This window comes from Eumetopias jubatus, unplaced genomic scaffold, assembly GCF_037043125.1.
Source record: "Eumetopias jubatus isolate StellerSeaLion01/CBP00866 unplaced genomic scaffold, mEumJub1_p1.0 scaffold_12, whole genome shotgun sequence".
Classification (NCBI taxonomy): domain Eukaryota; kingdom Metazoa; phylum Chordata; class Mammalia; order Carnivora; family Otariidae; genus Eumetopias; species Eumetopias jubatus.
This window is the reverse complement of record NW_028274818.1, coordinates 64,028,078-64,048,906: the sequence shown is the minus strand read 5'-3', so window position 1 is coordinate 64,048,906 and position 20,829 is coordinate 64,028,078. Positions and strand designations below refer to the sequence as shown.

Here is a 20,829-nt window from a genome sequence, read left to right as displayed (position 1 = left end):
AACACTTGTTTCGGAGTCCCTCAAAGACACAAATAATGAATTCCCATGCTCCTGGGGACCCTGCTAACGTAACCAAATCTCCCTTTCACAGCCACTCGAATAGCATCCAGAACAGTCCCGTCTTTCTCACCTCCCCCAGGGAAAGAACAGATTTAGACATCTGGCCATACTGTCTCTATAGATGAGATGGATGAAGTTTCTGCCGCTCCCTCTGTGTAGAATTTGTAGAACACTGAATTCCATGGCCACAATTGTGGCCACAGTGGTCAGGACGGAGTCACTTGCACTGTGTATGACACAGAACCCTTGGTTACTAACCCCTACTGCCCTCCTCACTTCCCCCAAGGAGATCTGGGGCAATTTCAAACAACTCCCAGACTTTTTTATGCAACCACAAATATATCTGATCTCCATAGCCTCTGATTCATAGGGTAGGCCGTAAAAGGAGACATTTTTCACGTCATGCTTGACAGGAGTAGCAAACAATGATGGCTCTTCCTCTAGTCATCATCAGCCCTCTTCAACGAGCTACAACCTAGGACATAGCTTGCTAAGATATTTAGGGGTCCCAAACCCTTCCTTGGGTTCCTGTGGAGAAAACTCAATAATGCTACTCTGTGAGGATAATGGCCACCACTACAACAAACATCAACACCCCGTGGCTTACTACACTTATGAAGGTGGCTTCTGTTAGATCCAAAATGGGTTTTCCTGATTGAAGAATGGCTTTGCTCCAAATAATCATTCAGGGACACAGCTCCTTCCATCTTGTGGTTCCATCAATTTCAACACACGGTTTCCAACATCACTCAGCTTGTATGTGTCCAGCCAGAAGGGGAGAAAACATGGAGGACCACATGGGAGGTTTTTAAGGATCAGGTCTAAAAGTGGCACACTTCACTGCCACCTCCATTTCACTGGCCAAAACGCTACCTAAACCATACTTCCCAGCCTCCCTCTATCTTCAAAGGAGTGTGGGAATTATAGTTTAGCTATGTGCTCAGGAAGAGAGGTAATAAAATTAGACTACCCGATCTCTACCACAGTCAACCACCGTGGCATGAATCACTAGCACTACCAGGGACGAGGAGAATTAGTAGCACTATTGGCCTAGATATTGGGTTGAAATGGCCTAATATGAGGCTTATACAACCTCATCAGGATTTGGGGGTAACTGTACCAGATAGGGAGCAATCTGTAGTCCTTGTGAGAGTTCCTTAACATGCAGGTTGTGGTGCTTTTGACCTGCTTCCCTAGGCACAGCTGTTTTAACCAGAGATGGTGACTTAGCCAAATATGATATCTCTCCACAGACCTACAACAGAAAGCCCTATGACACTATCATTAGCACTCTGCTCCATCATTATTGTATTTTACCATATTTTATTTCCTATGTTAAGGGGAACAGGTTGAGGCTGCAGGAATATGAACCAGGAAGCCACAGAGGGTACACACCCAGAGGCCCCAGGAAGTACACCCCCTGAGACCACCAATCCTCAGCTGACTATATGGCTGGCTCCTGATGTTTATGGCCATACACCAAAATTCGTACTTGATCTAGACAATACGATAAACACAACAGACAGATATCTATAATCCAGAGTCAAGCAAGTCAGCCTCCCAAGCTATTAAATACAGAAAAGGTCCTCTTTATCACACAGCAAATGAAGTGTCTTAACAGGGTAGTCCGAATCCAAGAGTTATTTGTCTGTCACGTGCTATCCTATTAATCAACTCCCATTTATAAAGCCTGGGGTATGGTTTACTGAGCTTTCTGATGCCCTCCAATACACTAAAGCTTAGTGCATTTATGCACTTAGACTAAGAATAAACTGGAAAGCTACATCCATTCTGGACTCCTGAATGCTACTGAGAAGTCATTAAAATGAACTTCATCACGGGCTTGATCCCAACCCAAGGGAACAGTACCATACAATGAAAGTATGCAACCATTTGAGTAAAAAAGGGGGGGGGTAAGAAAATGATATATATGTATGCATAGAATATTTCTGGAGTGATTCCTAGAAATTAGTACTTTAGTTGCTAGTACTTCGGAGGGGTCCTGGATGGCTGGTGGAAGGGAGTTAGATAGACTTTTATCTGCACTTTGTTCTCTCCGAGTTTTTAACCATATAAATATATTATCTATGTAAAAAATGTTTTTTTAAAGATTTATTTATTTTGAGAGAGAGAGAGAGAGAGAGAATGAGCAAGGGGGGCTGGGGGCGGGGACAGAGGGAGAACTTCCTGCTGAGCGCAGAGCCCCAGGTTGGGCTCCATCCCAGGACGCTGAGATCAGGACCTGAGCCAAAATTAAGAGTTAGCCACTCAATCGACTGAGCCACCCAAACACCCCTAAAAAATGTACTTTTAATTTTAATCCCCTTTACTGATTACTCCCTTCATATCCTGTCACCAAGATCCACTATTCTCCCTTGCATCTTTCTTCCCGCTTACCATCTTTGACCAGCTCCCCTTCCTGTGACAGTGAGAGTGAGTTTCTGAGTCTGTTCAGGCTGCTCTAACAAAATACCATAAACTGAGCGCTTATAAATGACTAATATTTATTTCTTTTAGTTCTGAAGGCTGGGAAGTCCAAGGTCCTGGTGCAGGCAGATTCGGTGTGGTGAGAATGCACTCCCTAGATAGCGTCTTTTTGCCAGAACCTCACTTGGCAGAGGAACAGGCTAGCTCCCAGGTCTCTTTTCTTAGGGTGTTAATCCCACCAACAAAGGCTCTGCTTTTATGACCTAAGCACCTCTCAAAGGCCCCACCTCCTAATACTATCACAGTGGGGGTTAGGATTTCAACACATGAAATTGTGTGGGGGGGGGTACAAGGATTCAGACCATAGCAGTTTCTTATTCACCCCACCCCACCACACCCCACCATTTGACTATCAGAACCTAATTATGTAGATTGAGACACCCTATCTCCCAACAAGAAAAAAAATCTTCTTCTTCAGGAAAAGGTAAGAGAAAAGAATTTGGGCTTACAGGATTTATTTTCTGGCATTCTGAGAAAGGGCTACAGTCTTTGTACAATTCCACATTAATAACTTTAGCCCTGACATAACAGTAGCATCATATTATAAGCAACCCAAATGGCCAAAATTAGGAGATATGTTAAATTATGGTATAGTGATACATCGCAAGGTGTTCACCTTGCAGCTATTAACAATGATGACATAAACTTATGTCATTCAAGTACAAAATATCTGAATATAAAGCAAACATCTTTTTTTTTAAGCCAGGACATTTTTTTTAAAAGATTTTTTTATATTATTTTAGAAAGAGAGAGAGTGAGAAAAAGCACGAGAGGGGAGACAGTCAGAGGGAGAAGCAGACTCCCCATTGAGCAGGGAGCCCGATGTGGGACTCGATCCTGAGACTCCAGGATCACGACCTGAGCCGAAGGCAGTCGCTTAACCAACTGAGCCACCCAGGCACCCTAAAGCAAACATCTTAAACACTAAAGAACTTGCAAAAATACCCAAGAGCCCTCTCTGAAAAAACAACAACAACAACAACAACAACAACAAAAACTGACAAGATGAGAATCCAGATGGCAGATACAAATCAAAGAATACCTGAATGGAGGGGAAATGGTGGTCAGCAGTAATTTCATTCAAATATAGACAAAATATACTTTAAAATTTTGTTAATACTAAACAAAGTATGAGTATTCTACCTTAGTGTAAAAATAATAATATAACTGAGATACATGGGGGGACTGAGAGAGGGAAAAAAATGGAAGGAATTTTAAAAGTGCTAATGTCGGCATCCTCCACAGGAGGGAGTCAACTGACACTTTTTACACACAGTATGGGACGCCTGGATGGCACAGTCGGGTGAACATCTGACTCTTGATTTGGCTCAGGTCATGATCTCAGGGTCATGAGGTCCAGCCCAGAGTCGGGTTCCACGATCAGTGAGGAATCTGCTTGTCCCTCTCCCTCTGCCCCTACCTCCCCCCCATTTCTCTCTCTAAATTAAAAAATAAAAAATAAATTTAAAGAAAGAACACACACAGTGACTACAATCTCTTAATGTTTTCCTCATTATCTTCTCTGAATTTAAAATAATGTCTCTCATGACCAGGAAACACTTGAGAGTCCATAATTTCTTTAAATTTATTTTTTTCTTTTGTTAATTCAAGTAAAATTAAATTAATACTTTTTATTTTTTTTAAAGTAGTATGATCTTACTTTTATAGGCTAATCTCTTCCTTCGTGCATTTAATAAATGTATGTATACTGGGCACCTACTATGCACCAAACACAGTCTTAGGTCCTGAAATATAGCAGTGAGCAAAACAGACAGAAGGTCCTGCCCTCAGGGAGATTATATTCTAGATTTTTTTTCTTGCATATGTTTTCTTTTTCCTTTCTTCCTATTCCTTCTCCTTCCTTTCTTATCAACTCCCCACCCTTCTAACCATGTATCTTATTACACATGAGTAAAAAGACATCTAGAACTACACTTGTCTAACATTAACAACTGTTCTTTCAGGAGGTAGGATTTGGGATGATTTTTTAAACTTTAAGTGATTACTTAATCACAGTTCGTCAAAAGGGCCATTATAAGCAAACCAATTTTTTTAAAGATTTATTTATTTAGAGAGAGACCACTTGTGCTGGTGAGCTGGGGGAGGGGCAGAGGGAGAGGGAGATAAGCAGACACCCTGCTGAGCAGGGACACCCCCCGCCCCCACACACACACTCAGGGCTTAATCCCAGGACCCTGAGATCACAACCCGAGCCGAAATCAAGAGTCGGACACTCAACACACTCGACCAACTGAGCCACCCAGGTCCCCATAAGCAAACCCAATTTTTTACAAAGCAACTGGTAAGTGAGATGGTGAAAAGACAAGGTATAAACCACTCTTGAAAAAAATATTTATTTTTATGAGTAATTGTGAAATATTACAGAAAAAGTAGAGAAAAAATATAATGGCCATATATCCAATACTGAGATTTAACCAATGCTAACCTTTTGCCACATTTGCTTCAGATATTTTCCCTAAGAATAAAACATGACAGAAAACAGCTAAAGTCCCACTCTCCATCCCTTCCCCTTGTGTCTTCAGATGCCACCACTATTCTGAGGATAATATTTATCATTCCCATGCATGTCATTGTACTCATAAACAAGAGACACTATTATTTTATAGGTTTAAGACTTACATATATTGTATTAGAACGTTTGCTTCCTTCTGTAATTTTTTAACTCAACATTGTTCTTAAAATTTATCCAAGTTATAATCTAGTCTAGTTCATCATACATCTCACTCATATGTGTGAACTATGAATAAATGGACCCCAGTTTTTACAATTAATTCCCTATCAAGGGGTCTATGGGTCCAACAATTCCATTCCTCTTTTACACTGTTTTTCCATCACATAAATACAAACCCATTGACCTGTACAGTTTTTCAAAAGCTCTTTTGAGTCTCAAGCTTTCTCAGGTAATAATTGTTTAGGGAAACTGCCCATGCAATCTCTCCATATTGCTCACCCTTTTTACTACCTGATTAAATGTATTGTGAAATGTTGTTATTAACTTATCTTCAAACATAGTATTAAATCTGAAGAGGTAGAAATAATATTTATGGTACCTCCAGTCTTCTTTGGAAGAGTGATCCCTAATCCATCACAAAAAGGTTCTTATTACCTACTTCTTACTGAATTTTAGACAAGACCTAATACACTCAAAGTTCCTGCCAACTGCTTAAGAAACTCAAGACTCCTTATTAGTGTAAAAAATGAACAGTGGGTGTTGTGTGCCTCAGAGACTCATGTTGAGTTGAGATGGAAGCACTGGAAAAGAGACTCACTGCATTAGCAGAAGGACACCTGGGACAGCTGGGCTACAAAAAATTTGCTCAAAGACTAAGAAAACAACAAGAAAATATTAGGAAAAATCTCCTATAGTGGAAGCAAGAATAAAGTAAACACAGAATAGTCTAGAATACCAATGACGTCACTCTGCAAAGCCACTGAAACATAGCAAGGGCACAGATGGGTGTAGTTGGGGAAAGGGGGATGACCAGCACTTTTATTCCAGGATTGGATCCTACATCATCTTGGCGCACCAAATTCTTGAGGATGAATCCATTCTGGAATTGATTAGAATGGAGTGTTAAAAACATATATAACTTGATCTGACCTTATATACTTTTCAAAAACTCTTACATATTTTTCCATTTGCTACTCTTAACACTCCTGTGGTTTAAGTGATGCAGGTATAAGGAAAATGAATAAAAAGAGGGTGACACATAAAAATCCAATCATAGTAATCAAAACGTATGGTACTGGCACAAAAACAAACACATACATCAGTAGAACAGGATAGAGAGGCAAGAATATGCGATGGAGAAAAAACAGTCTTTTCAATAAATTGCATTGGGAAAACTAGATAGCTACATGCAAAAAAAGATGAAACTGAACCACTTTCTTACACCACATTTAAGAAAACCCCCTCAAAATGGATTAAACCTAAATGTAAAATCTGAAACCATAAAACTCCCAGAAGAAAACAGAGGCAGTAATCTCTTGGACATTGCCCTTAGCAACATTTTTGTAGATATATCTCCTCTGGCAAGGGAAACAAAAGCAAAAATAAACTATTGGAACTGTGCCAAAATAAAAATCTTTTTCACAGTGAAGAAAACCATCAACAAAAACAGAAAGGCAGCCTAGCGAATGACAGAAGATATTTGCAACTGACAAATCCAATAAGGGGTTAATATCCAAAATATATAAAGAATGTATACAATGGAAAACCAAAAAAACCCCAGGTAATCTGATTAAAATGGGCAGAGGACCTAACTAGGCATTTTTTCCTGAAGACATACAGATGGCCAACAGGCACATGAAAAGGTGCTCAGGGAAATGCAAATCAAAACCACAATGAACTACCACCCCACACCAATCAGAATGGCTAGTCTCAAAAAGACAAAAAAGGACAAGTGTTGGCAAAAAAGGAGAGAAAAGGGAACCCTCAGGCAGTGTTGGTAGGAATGTAAATTGGTGCAACCACTATAGAAAACAGTAAGAGACCCTCAAAAAATTAAAAATAAAAATACCATATGTTCCAGCAGTTTCACTACTGGGTATTTACCCAAAGAAATCAAAATACTAAATCAAAAAGATATCTGCACCCCCATGTTTACTACAGCATTTTTTACAAGAGCCAAGATATGGAAGCAACCCAAGTATCCATCAATAGATGAATGGATAGAGAAGATGGGATCTCACACACACACACACACACACACACACACACACACACACACAGGAACATATCTTAGCCATAAAAAAAAATGACATTTGCCATTTGCAACAACATGGATAGACCTAGAAGATATTATCTAAGTGAGATGAGTCAGACAGAGAAAGACAAATACCGTATGATTTCACTTATATATGGAATCTAAAAAGCAAAGCAAATGAACAAACAAACAAAAACCAAACAGGCTCTTAAATACAGAGAACAAACTGGTGGTTGCCAGAAAGGAGGTGGGGGGGAGGGTGGATACAACAGGTGAAGGAGATTAAGGGGTACAAACTTCTAGTTATAAAATAAATAACAAATGAAAAGAACAGCATAGGGAATTAGTAATAAAGTAAAAAAAAATCAAAGATAGAGCCAGCAACTGACTCCACCAACTTCTAGTATACTTTTATTCTGTTAGAGTCAAAGATGAAAGAACATATATTAAAAAAACTAGACTGGTTTGTGATTCAGATTTGAGTGACATTCAAATTAAATTTATCAGCTTCATGGAAAAATTAACTCACTTCTTTACTTTAGAGACATTCCTTGTGGAATGTTGTTTTTTTCTTTTTTACCATACTAGCTTTATTCAGGCCAACTTAAATTTATTCTATTAAAACTACTCTGATGATTTTTGTTTGTTTCCAAAAGTCAAATCCATATTCATTTTTTTAAGATTTTATTTATTTATTTGACAGAGAGACACAGTGAGAGAGGGAACACAAGCAGGGGGAATGGGAGAGGGAGAAGCAGGCTTCCTGCTGAGCAAGGATCCCGATACAGGGCTCAATCCCAGCACCCTGGGATCATGGCCTGAGCCGTAGGCAGACGCCTAACCACCTGAGCCACCCAGGCGCCCTCAAAAGTCAAATCCATATTCAAATGGTGTGTAATTTAACCATTTTTTTTAAATTTCTGAACACCAGAAAGTAAAACCAGTCAAAAGACAGGTGGCATACATTTCACACACTATGGCTAAGATCTTTAATATATAAAAAGATAAACAATTCAATAAAAAATGGGAAAGGCCATGAACTGCCAGTTCAAACAAAAGGAAATATAAATCACTTTTATTTTTTTTTTAAGATTTTATTTATTTGACAGAGAAAGACACAGCAAGAGAGGGAACACAAGCAGGGGAAGTGGGGGAGGGAGAAGCAGGCTTCCTGCAGAGCAGGGAGCCCGATGTGGGGCTTGATCCCAGGACCCTGGGATCATGACCTGAGCTGAAGGCAGACACTTAATGACTGAGCCACCCAGGCATCCCCATAAATCATTTTTAGATATACAGAAACATGTCCATAATTAGAGAAATGAAATTAACACTGAGCTTCTATTTTTCAGGTATCACATTAGCAAAAATTCTAAAGTTTGATAATTAACTTCCTTTGAGAGAGAGCAGGAAAATAGGCACGCTCATAAAAGGAAATGAGAGCATACATTGTCAATATAGCAACCTCTAGCAAAAATATTCATGCACTCTGATATACGTAGAATTTATCCTAAAGAAAAATTCTCACTTTTGAAAATAAGATGCAGAGTAAGATATTCTCAGCAACATGGACTAGCATAACAAGAGCCTGAAAACAACCTAAATACCCATTGAGAGGAGATTAAGTAAGTATATTATGTTTCATCCATACAATGAAATGAGGAAACTCTTATGTACTAATAAAGAATAATCACAAAATTATGATAAGTGAAAAAAAGCAAAGTACAGAATAATTTAGTTTCTCACCACTTATGTAAAAACATACACACACATCCTATAACTCAACATCAAAAAAAACAAAAACAAAAGCAAACAATACAATTTAAAAATGGGCAAAGGGCTTAAACAGACATTTCTCCACAGAAGATGTACACATACAAAATGCTCAACAACATTATTCACTAGGCAAATGCAAATCAAAACCACAACAGGGGGACGCCTGGATGGCTCAGTCGTTGAGCATCTGCCTTTGGCTCAGGTCATGATTCCAGGGTTGTGGGATCGAGCCCCACATCGGGCTCCCTGCTCAGCTGGAACCTGCTTCTTCCTCTCCCACTCCCCCTGCTTGTGTTCCCTCTCTTGATGTCTCTCTCTCTCTCTCTCTCAAATAAATAAATAAAAATCTTAAAAAAAAAACCCACAACAGGATACCACTTTACACCCATTACAATAAAGATGGAAAACAGAAAATGACAAGTGTTGGCAAGGACATGGAGAAATTGGAATCCTTGTGCTTTGCTGGTAGAAAGGTAAAGTGATGCAGTTCCCGTGGAAAACAGTATGGTGGTCTCTTCGAAATTAAACATAGAATGACTATATGATCTACCAATTCTACTGCTGGGTAGACATCCGAAAAACTGAAAGCAGGAACCTGAACAAATATCTGTTCACCAATGTTCATAGCAATATTGTTCAAAAAGCCAAAAGGCGGTAACAAACCAAATGTCCACGAACAGAGGGATGGATAAACAAAATGTGGTATATATGTACAGTAGAGTATTACGCAACCTTAAGAAGGAATGAAATTCTGACACATGTCACAACATGGATGAACCTTAAAGACATTATGCTAAAAGAAATAAGCCAGACACAAAAGGGCAAATGTTGTATGACTTCACTTATATGAGGTACGTAGAACAGTTAAACTCATAGAAACAGGAAGCAAAATAGTGGTTACCAGGAGTGAGGGAGAGGAGGAATGGGGAGTTATTGTTTAAAAGGTACAGAGTTGGGGCACCTGGGTGGTTCAGTTGGTTGGCTGCCTGGGTCTTGGTTTCAGCTCAGGTCATGGTCTTGGGGTGGTGGGATCGAGCCCTGCATCGGGCTCCATGCTCGGCACAGAGTCTGCTTGTCCCTCTCCCTCTGCTCCTCCCAACCACTCACACTCTCTCTCAAATAAATGAATAAAATCTTCAGAAAAAAAAGTTAAAGGGTACAGAGTTTTGGTTTAGGAACATGAAAAAGTTCTGGAGATGGAGAACAGTAATGTAAATGTACTAAAGTCACTAAACTATACACTTAAAAATGGTTAAAATGTTAAGTTTTATGTTATATATACTTAACACAATAAAACACACACACACTCGTATTTGCACGGACTTTCTCTGGAAAAAACCTGTAACAACTCTTGCCTTTAAAAAGAGGAGCTGGAGAGGGCACTTGGGTGCCTGAGTCAGTAAGTGTCCGGCTCTTGGTTTCCGCTCAGGTCATGATCTCAAGGTCCTGAAAGGGAGCCCCCACGTCAGGCTCCATGCTCAGCATGGGGTCTGTTTGTCCCTATCCCTCTGCCCTTCCCCCTGCTTGTGCGCATGCTCTCTCTTAACGCTTTCTCAAATAAATAAATAAATAAAATCTTAGGAAAGGAAAAGGACTGGATAGCCAGGAGTTAGAGGTGAAAAGATCACTACTTTTTGTACCTTTCGGATCTTACCCCACGTCTATATATTATCTATTCAAAAACTTGATTTTCAATCAGTCTTTTGATTGAAATCTCAACACAGAGCAGGAAAATGTACGTAAGTCAACAGGTATTATGTTCCAGGTTTTACATGAGACAAATTAAAATGCCCCCAATTACTGTGATTTTTTAAAAACCTGCCTCGATGTTTTTCAAGGTGCCAACTTTCAAAAACTATTTAACAAGGAGAATGAACCACTTCAAAACTTAAAAGATCAAAACAGAATGCACAGAAATATGTAAAAAATTCTTATGAGAAGTTTGTTATGTATAATTACTAATCCAGAGTAAACAGAAGAAAAACAACTCTAAATTGTTGACTTTAAGATTATAAAGTATACTACTACTAATAATACCTAATTTGTTCTAAGTTTTAAATCCCAAGCTAATTTGTTCTGAGCTAATATTGTTCTAAGAGCTTTAAAAATGTCCACTGACAACAGTGGTTCTCATATTTTTGGGTTTTAGAACTCCTTTTGCATTCTTAAAAATGGTAAGAAATCCTCAGAAAGCTTTTCCTTATGTGAGTTGTATTTATCTATATTTGCCATAAAAGAAATTAAACCTCAAAAAATTTTAAAATATTCACTTAGAAATCTTTTTAAAATACTTTAAATTTTTCTTTCAGAAATAACAAATAAATCCATTACAAGTGTAGGTCAATAACATAATTTTATGAAAAATAACTATATTTTCCACAAGAACAAATTTAATTGGAAGAATGGCACCATTTTACATGTTTGCAAATCTCTGTAATGTCTGGCTTAACAGAAGACAGCTGGATTCTCCTATCTGGTTTGGCAACCAATCTGTTGCAATATCACACATCATGTAACTTTTCAAAAACTCCAATATATACTTGTGAAAAAATGAGAATGAAAATAGCAAATACTGCCTTAGATTTATTGTAAAAAATAGTTTTGACTTCTCAGACCCCTGAAAGGAGGTGAAGGCGAAAAGTAAGTTACTTAGAGAGCCAGGAGTGGAGCCCAGGGGGTCTGATTCTGGACCCCGGCGGGGGGGGGTGCCCCTCGGAGCCAGGAGGAGAGCAGCAAGGAACCCTTTCATGATGTTTTACGTAGTGGTACAGTTTCAAATTCAATCTTTCAATTCGTGCAAAGCAGAGGTTGGGAGAAGGGAGAGTAACAGCCACAAAATTGATCTGTAAAGGGGCCCAGGTCTGTCCTACAAGGAAAATGGCATCTTACCTACAGGGTAGGGGAGACACAGCCAAACGTGCTGGAAGCCCCTCTAGGAACAGCTCTCTCCTGCCCAAACCAAGCCATTATCTATGTCTCTGGACTCCCACTCCATCCAACGCTTCTCTACACCACTTGAATTCTGCCTTCAATTCTTTTTTTTTTTTTCCAGTTTTCTTGAGAAAAAAATCAACATATATCGATTGCTGTGTAAGTTTAAGGTATACAGCATGATGGTTTGATTTATGTAGGTTGGGAGATGATGACCACAAGAGGTTCAACTAACATTCATCTGCTTATACAGACACAATTAAAAAATAAGTAAGGGGAAAAAAGGGTCTCCTTGTGATGAGAACTCTTAGGATTTACTTTCCTCGCAGCTTCCCTATAAACCATACAGCGGCGTTAGGTGTACTCATCCTGCTGTACATTACATCCCTAGTACTCACCTTGTAACTAGACGTTTGCATCTTTTAACCAGCTCCCTCCAATTCCCCCTCCCCATCCTCCACGCCCAGTAACCACAAGTCCCATTTCTTCTTCTGAGTTTGTTTTTTTTGATGGTTTGTATTTAGATTCCACATACATGTGAAATCATAGGTTGTTTGTCTTTCTCTGACTTATTTCACTTAGCATATCCCTCAGGATTCAACCATGTTGTCACAAACGGCAGGATTTCCTCATTTTTATGGCTGAATAATATGTGTGTGTGTGTGTGTGTGTGTGTGTGTGTGTGTGTGTGTGTGTACACCACAACTTCCTTATCCATTCATCTGTCAATGAACAATTGGGTTGTTTCTATGTCTTATTTTTTTTCAATTAAATGTTTTTCAATTAATTAAAATGTTTAAAAAGAAGAGTAATAAAGAGCCTAGTTCTATCAGATACTAAAACACATTTTAAATTGACAGCAATTAGGGGCACCTGTGTGGCTCAGTTGGTTGAGCGTCTGCCTTTGGCTCAGGTCATGATCTCAAGGTCCTGGGATCAGCCTCACATGCTCAAGGAGGGCATCTGCTTCTCCTTCTCCCTCTCCCTGCTGCTCCCCCTGCTTGTGCTCTCTCTCTCTCTCTCTCAAATAAATAATAAAATCTTTAAAAAAATAAATTTACAGCAATTAGTATTGGACTGACCTAGCAGAAGATTGAAAGGTAAAGTGATAGATCAGAATACATAGCCCAAATTAGATTCAACTATAGAAAATGCAGTATATTATAAAGTAGGTGTAACAATTCATGATGTAAATAAAATAAACTGTTTAGCAATTTGGAGGGGGAAAAGGTCTATATTTTGACCTTCACTTTTAATCACACGCCAAAATAAATTCTAGCTAGATTAACTGTTTCTACAAGAGTGGGCGGAGGCTGGGAAAGGCAGGACCAGATCTCATTCATCACTGCGCTCCCCGGGGCTCGTCCGGGGCTGCTGGGCAGCTGCCCAAACACAGGGAACTACCTCGAGCTCCGACTCTGCTGCTAGCCCCTTGTGCCCTCTTGGGCAAGTCACTTTGCTCCTCCGTCCCATAAAGCGTGCACAGTAATGACCCCAGCTGCACGAGAACACCCATTACGAGCTTCAGAGTACTATACAAATTAACAGAAGGAATGAAGACTAGGAAGCTACATCCATCCCTGTTGCTATGATTCGAATATGCGTAGCATTAATATTTTAGAAAAATAATGCCAATTTTCTTTGTAATCTTCTTTACTTAATAAAGTAGACAATTTAGGTTGTAAAAATATACACTTTCCCTTGGGGTCTCAGGAAAATTTTTAAAATTTTGAATGGGAAAAAGATGCATCCCATAAGCATGTCTATTTTTCCTGAATTAGCACTTTTACCCAAAAAAGACCTGGCATCAGTGCTCTAAGAGAGCTGGGAGGTTTTCTTTTCACTGCTTCTTTCATGGGGCCCAAAGGCAGGAGACAGGTCCAGGAGGTCCGCGAAGGGTGAGGAGGGGTGGGGGAAGGGGGGAGCGGGGCAAGGCAGAAGACTTAGAATTTTAAAACCCTGAAATGACCTTGAGCAAGCTATTTACCTTTTCTTCGTTTCCAGAAACTGGAGATGCCAACTCTTACCATACAAATAAAAAGACTAAGATGAGGTCATACACACGAGCGCCCTGCACCCAATTACAGGTCTTTTGTCGGCCAGCAAGCCTTGAGTAAATGCTGGCTTCTCTTCTCTGCTGCCCTTCTCTCTCATAAGCTCTCCTGGTCCTCCTCCCACTTTCCCTGGCCTCTCTCACAGTCCCTCTCTTCCCTGCCCCCAGGAGAGCTCTGCAGCTTCAGTGAGGGGTCTGAGGCAAAGGCCATCCAGGGATTTGGTCGTGCATGTCAAATGCTCCCCACCCCATCCCAAACCCTATCACGGCCACCAAATCCCCTCCGCCCGGTCATTTTCGTCCTCAGGTACTCGCACTCCACGGTTGCTCTCTCAGCCCGCACCAGTGCCTGAGCGCCTGGAGCCCCGCACGTGACCCGCACACTTCCTTGGCAATAGCTGAGCCAGGGCTCACAAAGGGCCGAAGACAGTGATGGTTCTGGAACGTAATTCTCAACCTTATCCCCTGCTGTAAGGCCCATAAACACAGACGAGGTATAAAACTCAGCTTTATAAGGTGCTACTATAAAGTAATCAACTGGACTGCACCTCTCAGTCTCCTCTCCTGCAATCATTCCTTGTGCCTCCAGGTGTAAGAAACTAAACAACATGTATAGTGACAATATGTCGCAAATAAAAGAAAATTGTATACTGTTCCTCCAGTTTAAAGCACTTAGGCCCTTGACCAGTCCTGGAAGTGAGGGCACCAAACTGTCCCTCTCCAGTTCCACTCCGTCTCTTCCCACAGCCCTGCTGGCCTCTGTGTACTAGGCTCTGAGTTTTGAGACTGTAATCCCACCAAATGTTCCTCATTCAGCTCGCTGCTCTTCTGGAAGAACCGTTTCATGGCTGCTCCGTGGATCCCACAACTTCTGTTCTTCTCCTGGATCATCTCCCTCTGCCTTTTTTTTTTCTTTCTGGTCTCGAACTATTCCATCCCCTTTACTCCATTCCTGATCTACCAGTATTCATGTCTCTCTCTCATCCTTTATGTTCTTTTATTTGGGTTCATTTTGTTATTTCACTTGGGGAGTGCATCATCATTTAAGCATAATTAATCTTTCTAATTCATGGCTTGATAATACATACTTATTTATCTTAATTTTTAAAGATTTATTTATTTATTTGAGAGAAAGAGAGCACAAGTGGGAGGGGCAGAGGGAGAAGGAGAGAATCTCAAGCAGACTCCACACTAAGCACAGAGCCCAGCACGGAGCTCAGTCTCACAACCCTGAGATCACAGCCTGAGCTGAAACCAAGAGTCTGAGGTTTAACCAACTGCACCATCCAGGTGCCCTATACTCATTTTAAAAAGAAATTCTGCTCATTCACTCAACAATTATTTACTGAGCACCAACTAAGTCTCTAGCACTAATGCTCCAGCAGAGTTCACCTCCCTCACAGAACGTACAGTCTACAGGTTGAAATGGCCAATGTGGATATCCTTTTCACCAGACTATAAAGAGTAAGAAACAGTATTGATTTGAAGCAATCATAGGAAAATAAAAAATTTAAATAGCATAGTAAGGGGCACCTGGGTGGCTCAGTCGGTTAAGAGTCCAACTCTTGGTTTCAGCTCAGGTCATGATCTCGTGGGTCGAGGGATCAAGCCCCACGTTGGGCACCACATTCAGCAGGGAGTCTGCTTGAACATTCTCTCCCTCTGCCCCTCCCCCTACTCACATGCCCCCACACACTCTCTCTCTCAAATAAATAGATATATAGCATAATAAATCCAAGGACTGAAAAACAGACAAGAGCCCTCTTCTACCGTAAGAGCTGTATCAGTAATTTAGAATTAGAACAAAGAAAACATTGCCAAACCTCACATCCACTGTATTATTCGCCTCATGGTCAAACACTTCAAAAGCCTCCTTGATTTTTTTGTGATATTCTGCTACGGCTATCTCTGCAAAAGACAAAGTAAATAAAAAGTGTTTTACTTTACCTTTGAATTCAAAACAAAAATTTCAACCACTAAGCTAGAAGTTCTCAGTGAGGAAGAGCATGTAGAACTCTTTCCTAATCTTAGCATCATGTAGCATGTTCATCTTCGTCTAGAGATAGCAAGGAATGGACAGACTCTCGTTTCCTGAGGCACGAAACACACATAACACAGTACCAGAGGTGCGCTACTCTTGAGTACACAGTGCCATGGATTTCGTGTGTATGTAGTCATGAGGCCACCACGCAGATCAAGGTATAGAATGCTTCCAACACAGCCTATCTTTTGTCACAAGTAGTCTGGGCAGAGTCCCAGCCCAAGAGGCAGAAGGAGTCCAGCTCTACGGATAGAGTGTGGCTCACTGGTGTGCCTGCCTGTGCACTTCAGGAGGGCTGAAGTTGGGGAGTGGGAAGCATGCAAAAGCAACACAAGACACTCTCTCAAAGGGCTTTCAAACTAGTTTTGAGACTAAGACTTACTTATAAGAAACGATTAAAAAGTCATTTATTCAATAAACATTTATTGAGTCTCTGCTAGGTGCTAGACACTATTCTAACTGCTAACATTATAACAGGGAACAAAACAGACAAAAATGCCTACCTCCACAGAGCTGTTTTTATTGAGGGAGATATATAAGCTTCTACATATTTGGTAAAAAATACACTGTTAAGTCAAATGGTGCTGGAAAAAATAAAGCAGGTAAGGGACACAGAGTGCTGGGGGGGCGGGGTCTTGAGAAAGGAGTGGGGTGGTGGTTTCGGAAGGCTTCCTTAGTGATAAGGTGTCTTCTGCACAGGGGGGAAAACCCAGCCTTATGAATATCTACAGGAGGAGTTTTTAGGCAAATAGAACCGCAGAGGCAGAATGGTAGAAATAAGGTCAGAAAGGTGTGATTTTAGGGGGGGGAGGACAAGTTCTATATGGTCTCTGTATACTGCTTTAAAGATTTTGTCTTTTACTTTAAATGAGATAGTGAACCACCGGAAGGTTCTAAGCAGTGACGTGACATGGCCTGGCTTATATTCACTTCAGTTATAATGTTAAGAATATACCAGAAAGGAACAAAGGTGGAAGGAGAGACCGGTTAGGAGGTTATTGCAGTATTCCAGAGAGAGTCTAATGGTGACAGGACAAGGATGGAAACAGTTGGAGATGGTGAGAAATGATAGGATTCTGGATATATTCTAAAGGGCAGAGTTGTCAAGACTTGCTGATAGGTTTGATGTTAGATGCAGAGGAAAAGAAAGGGGTTGAGGTTGACTCCAAGGTGTTTGGCTGAGTGGAAGAATAAAGGGAAAAACAATGCAGTCAAGTCTCAAAATTTATTTTTCAAATAATAAGTAACATAGGACGCCCAGAAAGGGAGAGATTGAGTTCATATACTCATTTTAATTATAAATATATTACCATCAAATTGCAGAAAATGGGAAAAAATTTACTCATATTCCCTACAAGTAACATTACCCTAACATAACCACTCATCACTTTGCTATATTTTCCTCCAATCTTTCTTCACACACAACTTTTTATATGTATCATTTAAGAACTACCATTCATTCACTCAACAAAAACTTACCGAATGAAACACTATGTACCAGATTCTGTGTCAGGTGCCGTACCTACATTTATAACCAGAGATAAGTATCGATCAAAACTCAGAGAGGTCTGGAGTGCCTGGGTGGCTCAATCAGTTGAGCATTAGACTCGATCTTGGCTTGGGTCATGATTTTGGGGTCGTGGGATCAAGCCCTGCCTCAAGCTCCTCGCGCTGGGCGTGGAGCCTGCTTAGGATTCTTTCTTTCCCTCTCCCTCTGCCCCTCCCCTCACTCGGGCTCTCTCTCTCTCTAAAAAAAAATAAGACACACACACACAAAAACAAATAAAATACAATAAAGCTCAGAGAGGTTAAGAAACTGGTGCAAGATCACAGAGTTGCCAAGTGGCAGAGCTGGACTGAACTCGATCTATCTCACTTGAGAGATCCTGCTCTCTCCCACACTCTACCCCCCACTTCACTAACTGCTAGTACTCATTAGTTTAAAAACCATAACTCTTAATCACTTCATAACCTATATAACCTTCCATTTTAACAGTACGAAAGGAATATACCACAATTTATTGATATTAATTTTTCTTTATCATAAAAAACATGACAATGAACCATGTCTGCTAATTTAATAAGCAAAAAAATAACTGTTATCTCATTATTTAAATTTATACTTCCTTGATTACAAGTGACTCTGAATGATGATCCATATGCTTGTATGTGACTTCTTCTTTCTATGCTGTGAGCTATCTGTTCCTGCTCTCTGCTCACTCCTACTAGGATCTTCCATTTTTTTCTTAGCAATTTGTATGTGCTCTTTAAATAATGAAGACTTAACCCTGTGTCATAATTACTGCAAACAATTTTTCAGGTTAGTTGTTTGCATTTGTTTTCCTAAAATAAAACCAGTTTCATATCCTTGCTGATCATCAATATCATACATGATTACTGGAGGAAAAAAAGATATGCAAGAAAGAGTTTAGATTAAGTAAAAATCACTTCAAATCCTACCATGCAGAGTTAGCTACTTTTATTGTTTTCTCCTAATCTAATTTTCACTCAACAATAAATTGGGAGCATCTTGTACTCTCAAAAGAATATTGATTACATTATCATTTTTAGTGACTGTTTGGTATTCCATTATAGAGCTTTATCATAATTTAGCCAACCCTCTAATTGTAGACTTTCAGTTGTCTCCAATTTTCCATTGTTATAATTATTCTTTAGTGAACAAGCTTGCCCAACTCATCTTTGTGAGTTTGTCTTATTATCTCACTGAAATACAATGAGTTGAATACAGCTGGATTTGTGTGGGGTATTGGGAAGGTTCTAATTAGTCATCATATTGTCTTAGAAGGGGCGCCTGGGTGGCTCAGTCGTTAAGTGTCTGCCTTCGGCTCAGGTCATGATCCCAGGGTCCTGGGATCAAGCCCCGCATCGGGCTCCCTGCTCCGCGGGAAGCCTGCTTCTGCCTCTCCCACACTCCCCCTGCTTGTGTTCCCTCTCTCGCTGTGTGTCTCTGTCAAATAAATAAATAAAATCTTTAAAAAAAAAAATTGTCTTGGTAAAGTCTCACTGGTTATAACACTGCCAATGCACAAAGCTGATATCTGCTTTTTAAATTTAAGGTCATTTCATTTATTTTTTAAGTTTTTATTCAAATTCCAGTTAGTTAACATGCAGTGTAATATTAGTTTCAGGAATACAATACAGTGATTCAACACTTCCATACAACACCCAGTGCTTATCACAAGTGCCCTCCTTAATCCCCATCATTTATTTCACCCATCCTACTGCCCTGCCCGCCCCCCACTCCCCTCTGGTAACCATCAGTTTGTTCTCTATAGTCTGTTTCTTGGTTTGTCTCTTTTTTTAATTTTCCCTTTGCTTGTTTGTTTCTTAAAGTCCTAATAAGGCTAAAATCATATGGTATTTGTCTTTCTCTGACTTATTTCACTTAGCATAATACCCTCTAGTTCCGTCATTGCAAATGTCAAGATTTCATTTAAAAAAAAACTTTTTTATTATTATGCTATGTTAATCATTTTTTGATGGCTGAGTAGTATTACATTGTGTATATATACCACATCTTCTTTATCCATTCATCAGTCAATGGACATTTGGGCTGTTTCCAAGATTTGGTTCTTGTAAATTATGCTGCTATAAACATCAGGGTGCATGTATCCCTTTAAATTAGTATTTTTGTATTCTTTAGGTAAATACCTAGTAGTGCAACAGTTGGATTGTAGGGTAGTTCTATTTTTAACCTTTTGAGGAATCTCCATACTGTTTTCCAGAGTGGCTGTACCAGTTTGCATTCCCATCAACAGTGCAAAAGGGTTTCCTTTCTCCACATCCTTGCAAACACCTTGTGTTTGTTGTGTTTTTTCTTGTGTTGTTGAGTTTAGCCATTTTGACAGGTATGAGGTGGTAACTCATTGTGGTTTTGATTAGTATTTCTCTGATCAGTGATGTTGAGCAGCTTTTCATGTGTCTGTTGGCCATTTGCATGTCTTCTTTGGAAAAATGTCTATTCATTTCTTCTGCCCATTTTTAAATTGGATTATGTCTTCTGAGTGTTGACTTTTACAAGTTCTTTATATATTTTGGATACTAACCTTTTATCAGATATGTCATTTGCAAATATCTTCTCCCACTCCAAAGGTTGCCTTTTAGTTTTTTTTATTGTTTCCTTCAATGTGCAGAAGCTTTTTATTTTGATGAAATCCCAATAGTTTATTTTTGCTTTTGTTTTCCTTGCCTCTGGAAACATATCTAGAACGAAGTTGCTACAGCCAATATCAAAGAGGTAACTTACCTGTGTTTTCCTCTAGGATCTTTATGGTTTCAGGTCTCACATTTAGGTCTTTCATCCATTTCGATTTTTTTTTTCTGGTGTAAGAAAGTGGTCCAGTTTCATTCCTCTACATGTTGCCGTCCAGTTTTCCCAACACCACTTGTCTTTTTCCAACTGGATATTCTTTCCTTCTTGTCAAAGATTAATTGACCATATAATTATGGGTTCATTTCTGGGTTTTCTATTCTGTTCCATTGATCTATGTGTCTGTTTTTGTGCCAGTACCATACTGTTTTGATCACTACAGCTTTGTAATATAACTTGAAGTCCAGAATTGTGATGCCTCCAGCTTTGCTTTTCCTTTTCAAGATTGCTTTGGCTATTCAGGGTCTTTTGTGGTTCCATACAAATTTTAGGATTGTTTGTTCTAGCTCTGTGAAAAAAATGCTGCTGGTATTTTTATAGGGATTGCATTAAATGTGTAGATTGCTGTGGGTAGTATAGACATTTT

The 20,829-nt window shown here is 39.7% G+C and overlaps 1 protein-coding gene across 5 annotated transcripts in view; it reads right to left on the bottom strand.

Moving 5' to 3' along the window:
• Nucleotides 1–20,829, bottom strand: part of DRC8 (dynein regulatory complex subunit 8) — a 112,367-nt gene that overhangs the window by 40,221 nt on the left and 51,317 nt on the right. For 3 of the 5 annotated variants that reach the window (XM_028111850.2, XM_088017178.1, XM_088017177.1), the window contains exon 2: nt 15,860–15,939. In XM_028111850.2, the coding sequence (XP_027967651.1) occupies nt 15,860–15,882 (23 nt within the window). In that variant the 5' untranslated portion in view covers nt 15,883–15,939. Of the gene's footprint in view, nt 1–15,854; nt 15,940–20,829 lie in introns of all 5 variants that reach the window. The other 2 variants (XM_028111845.2, XM_028111847.2) reach the window with 1 other exon arrangement.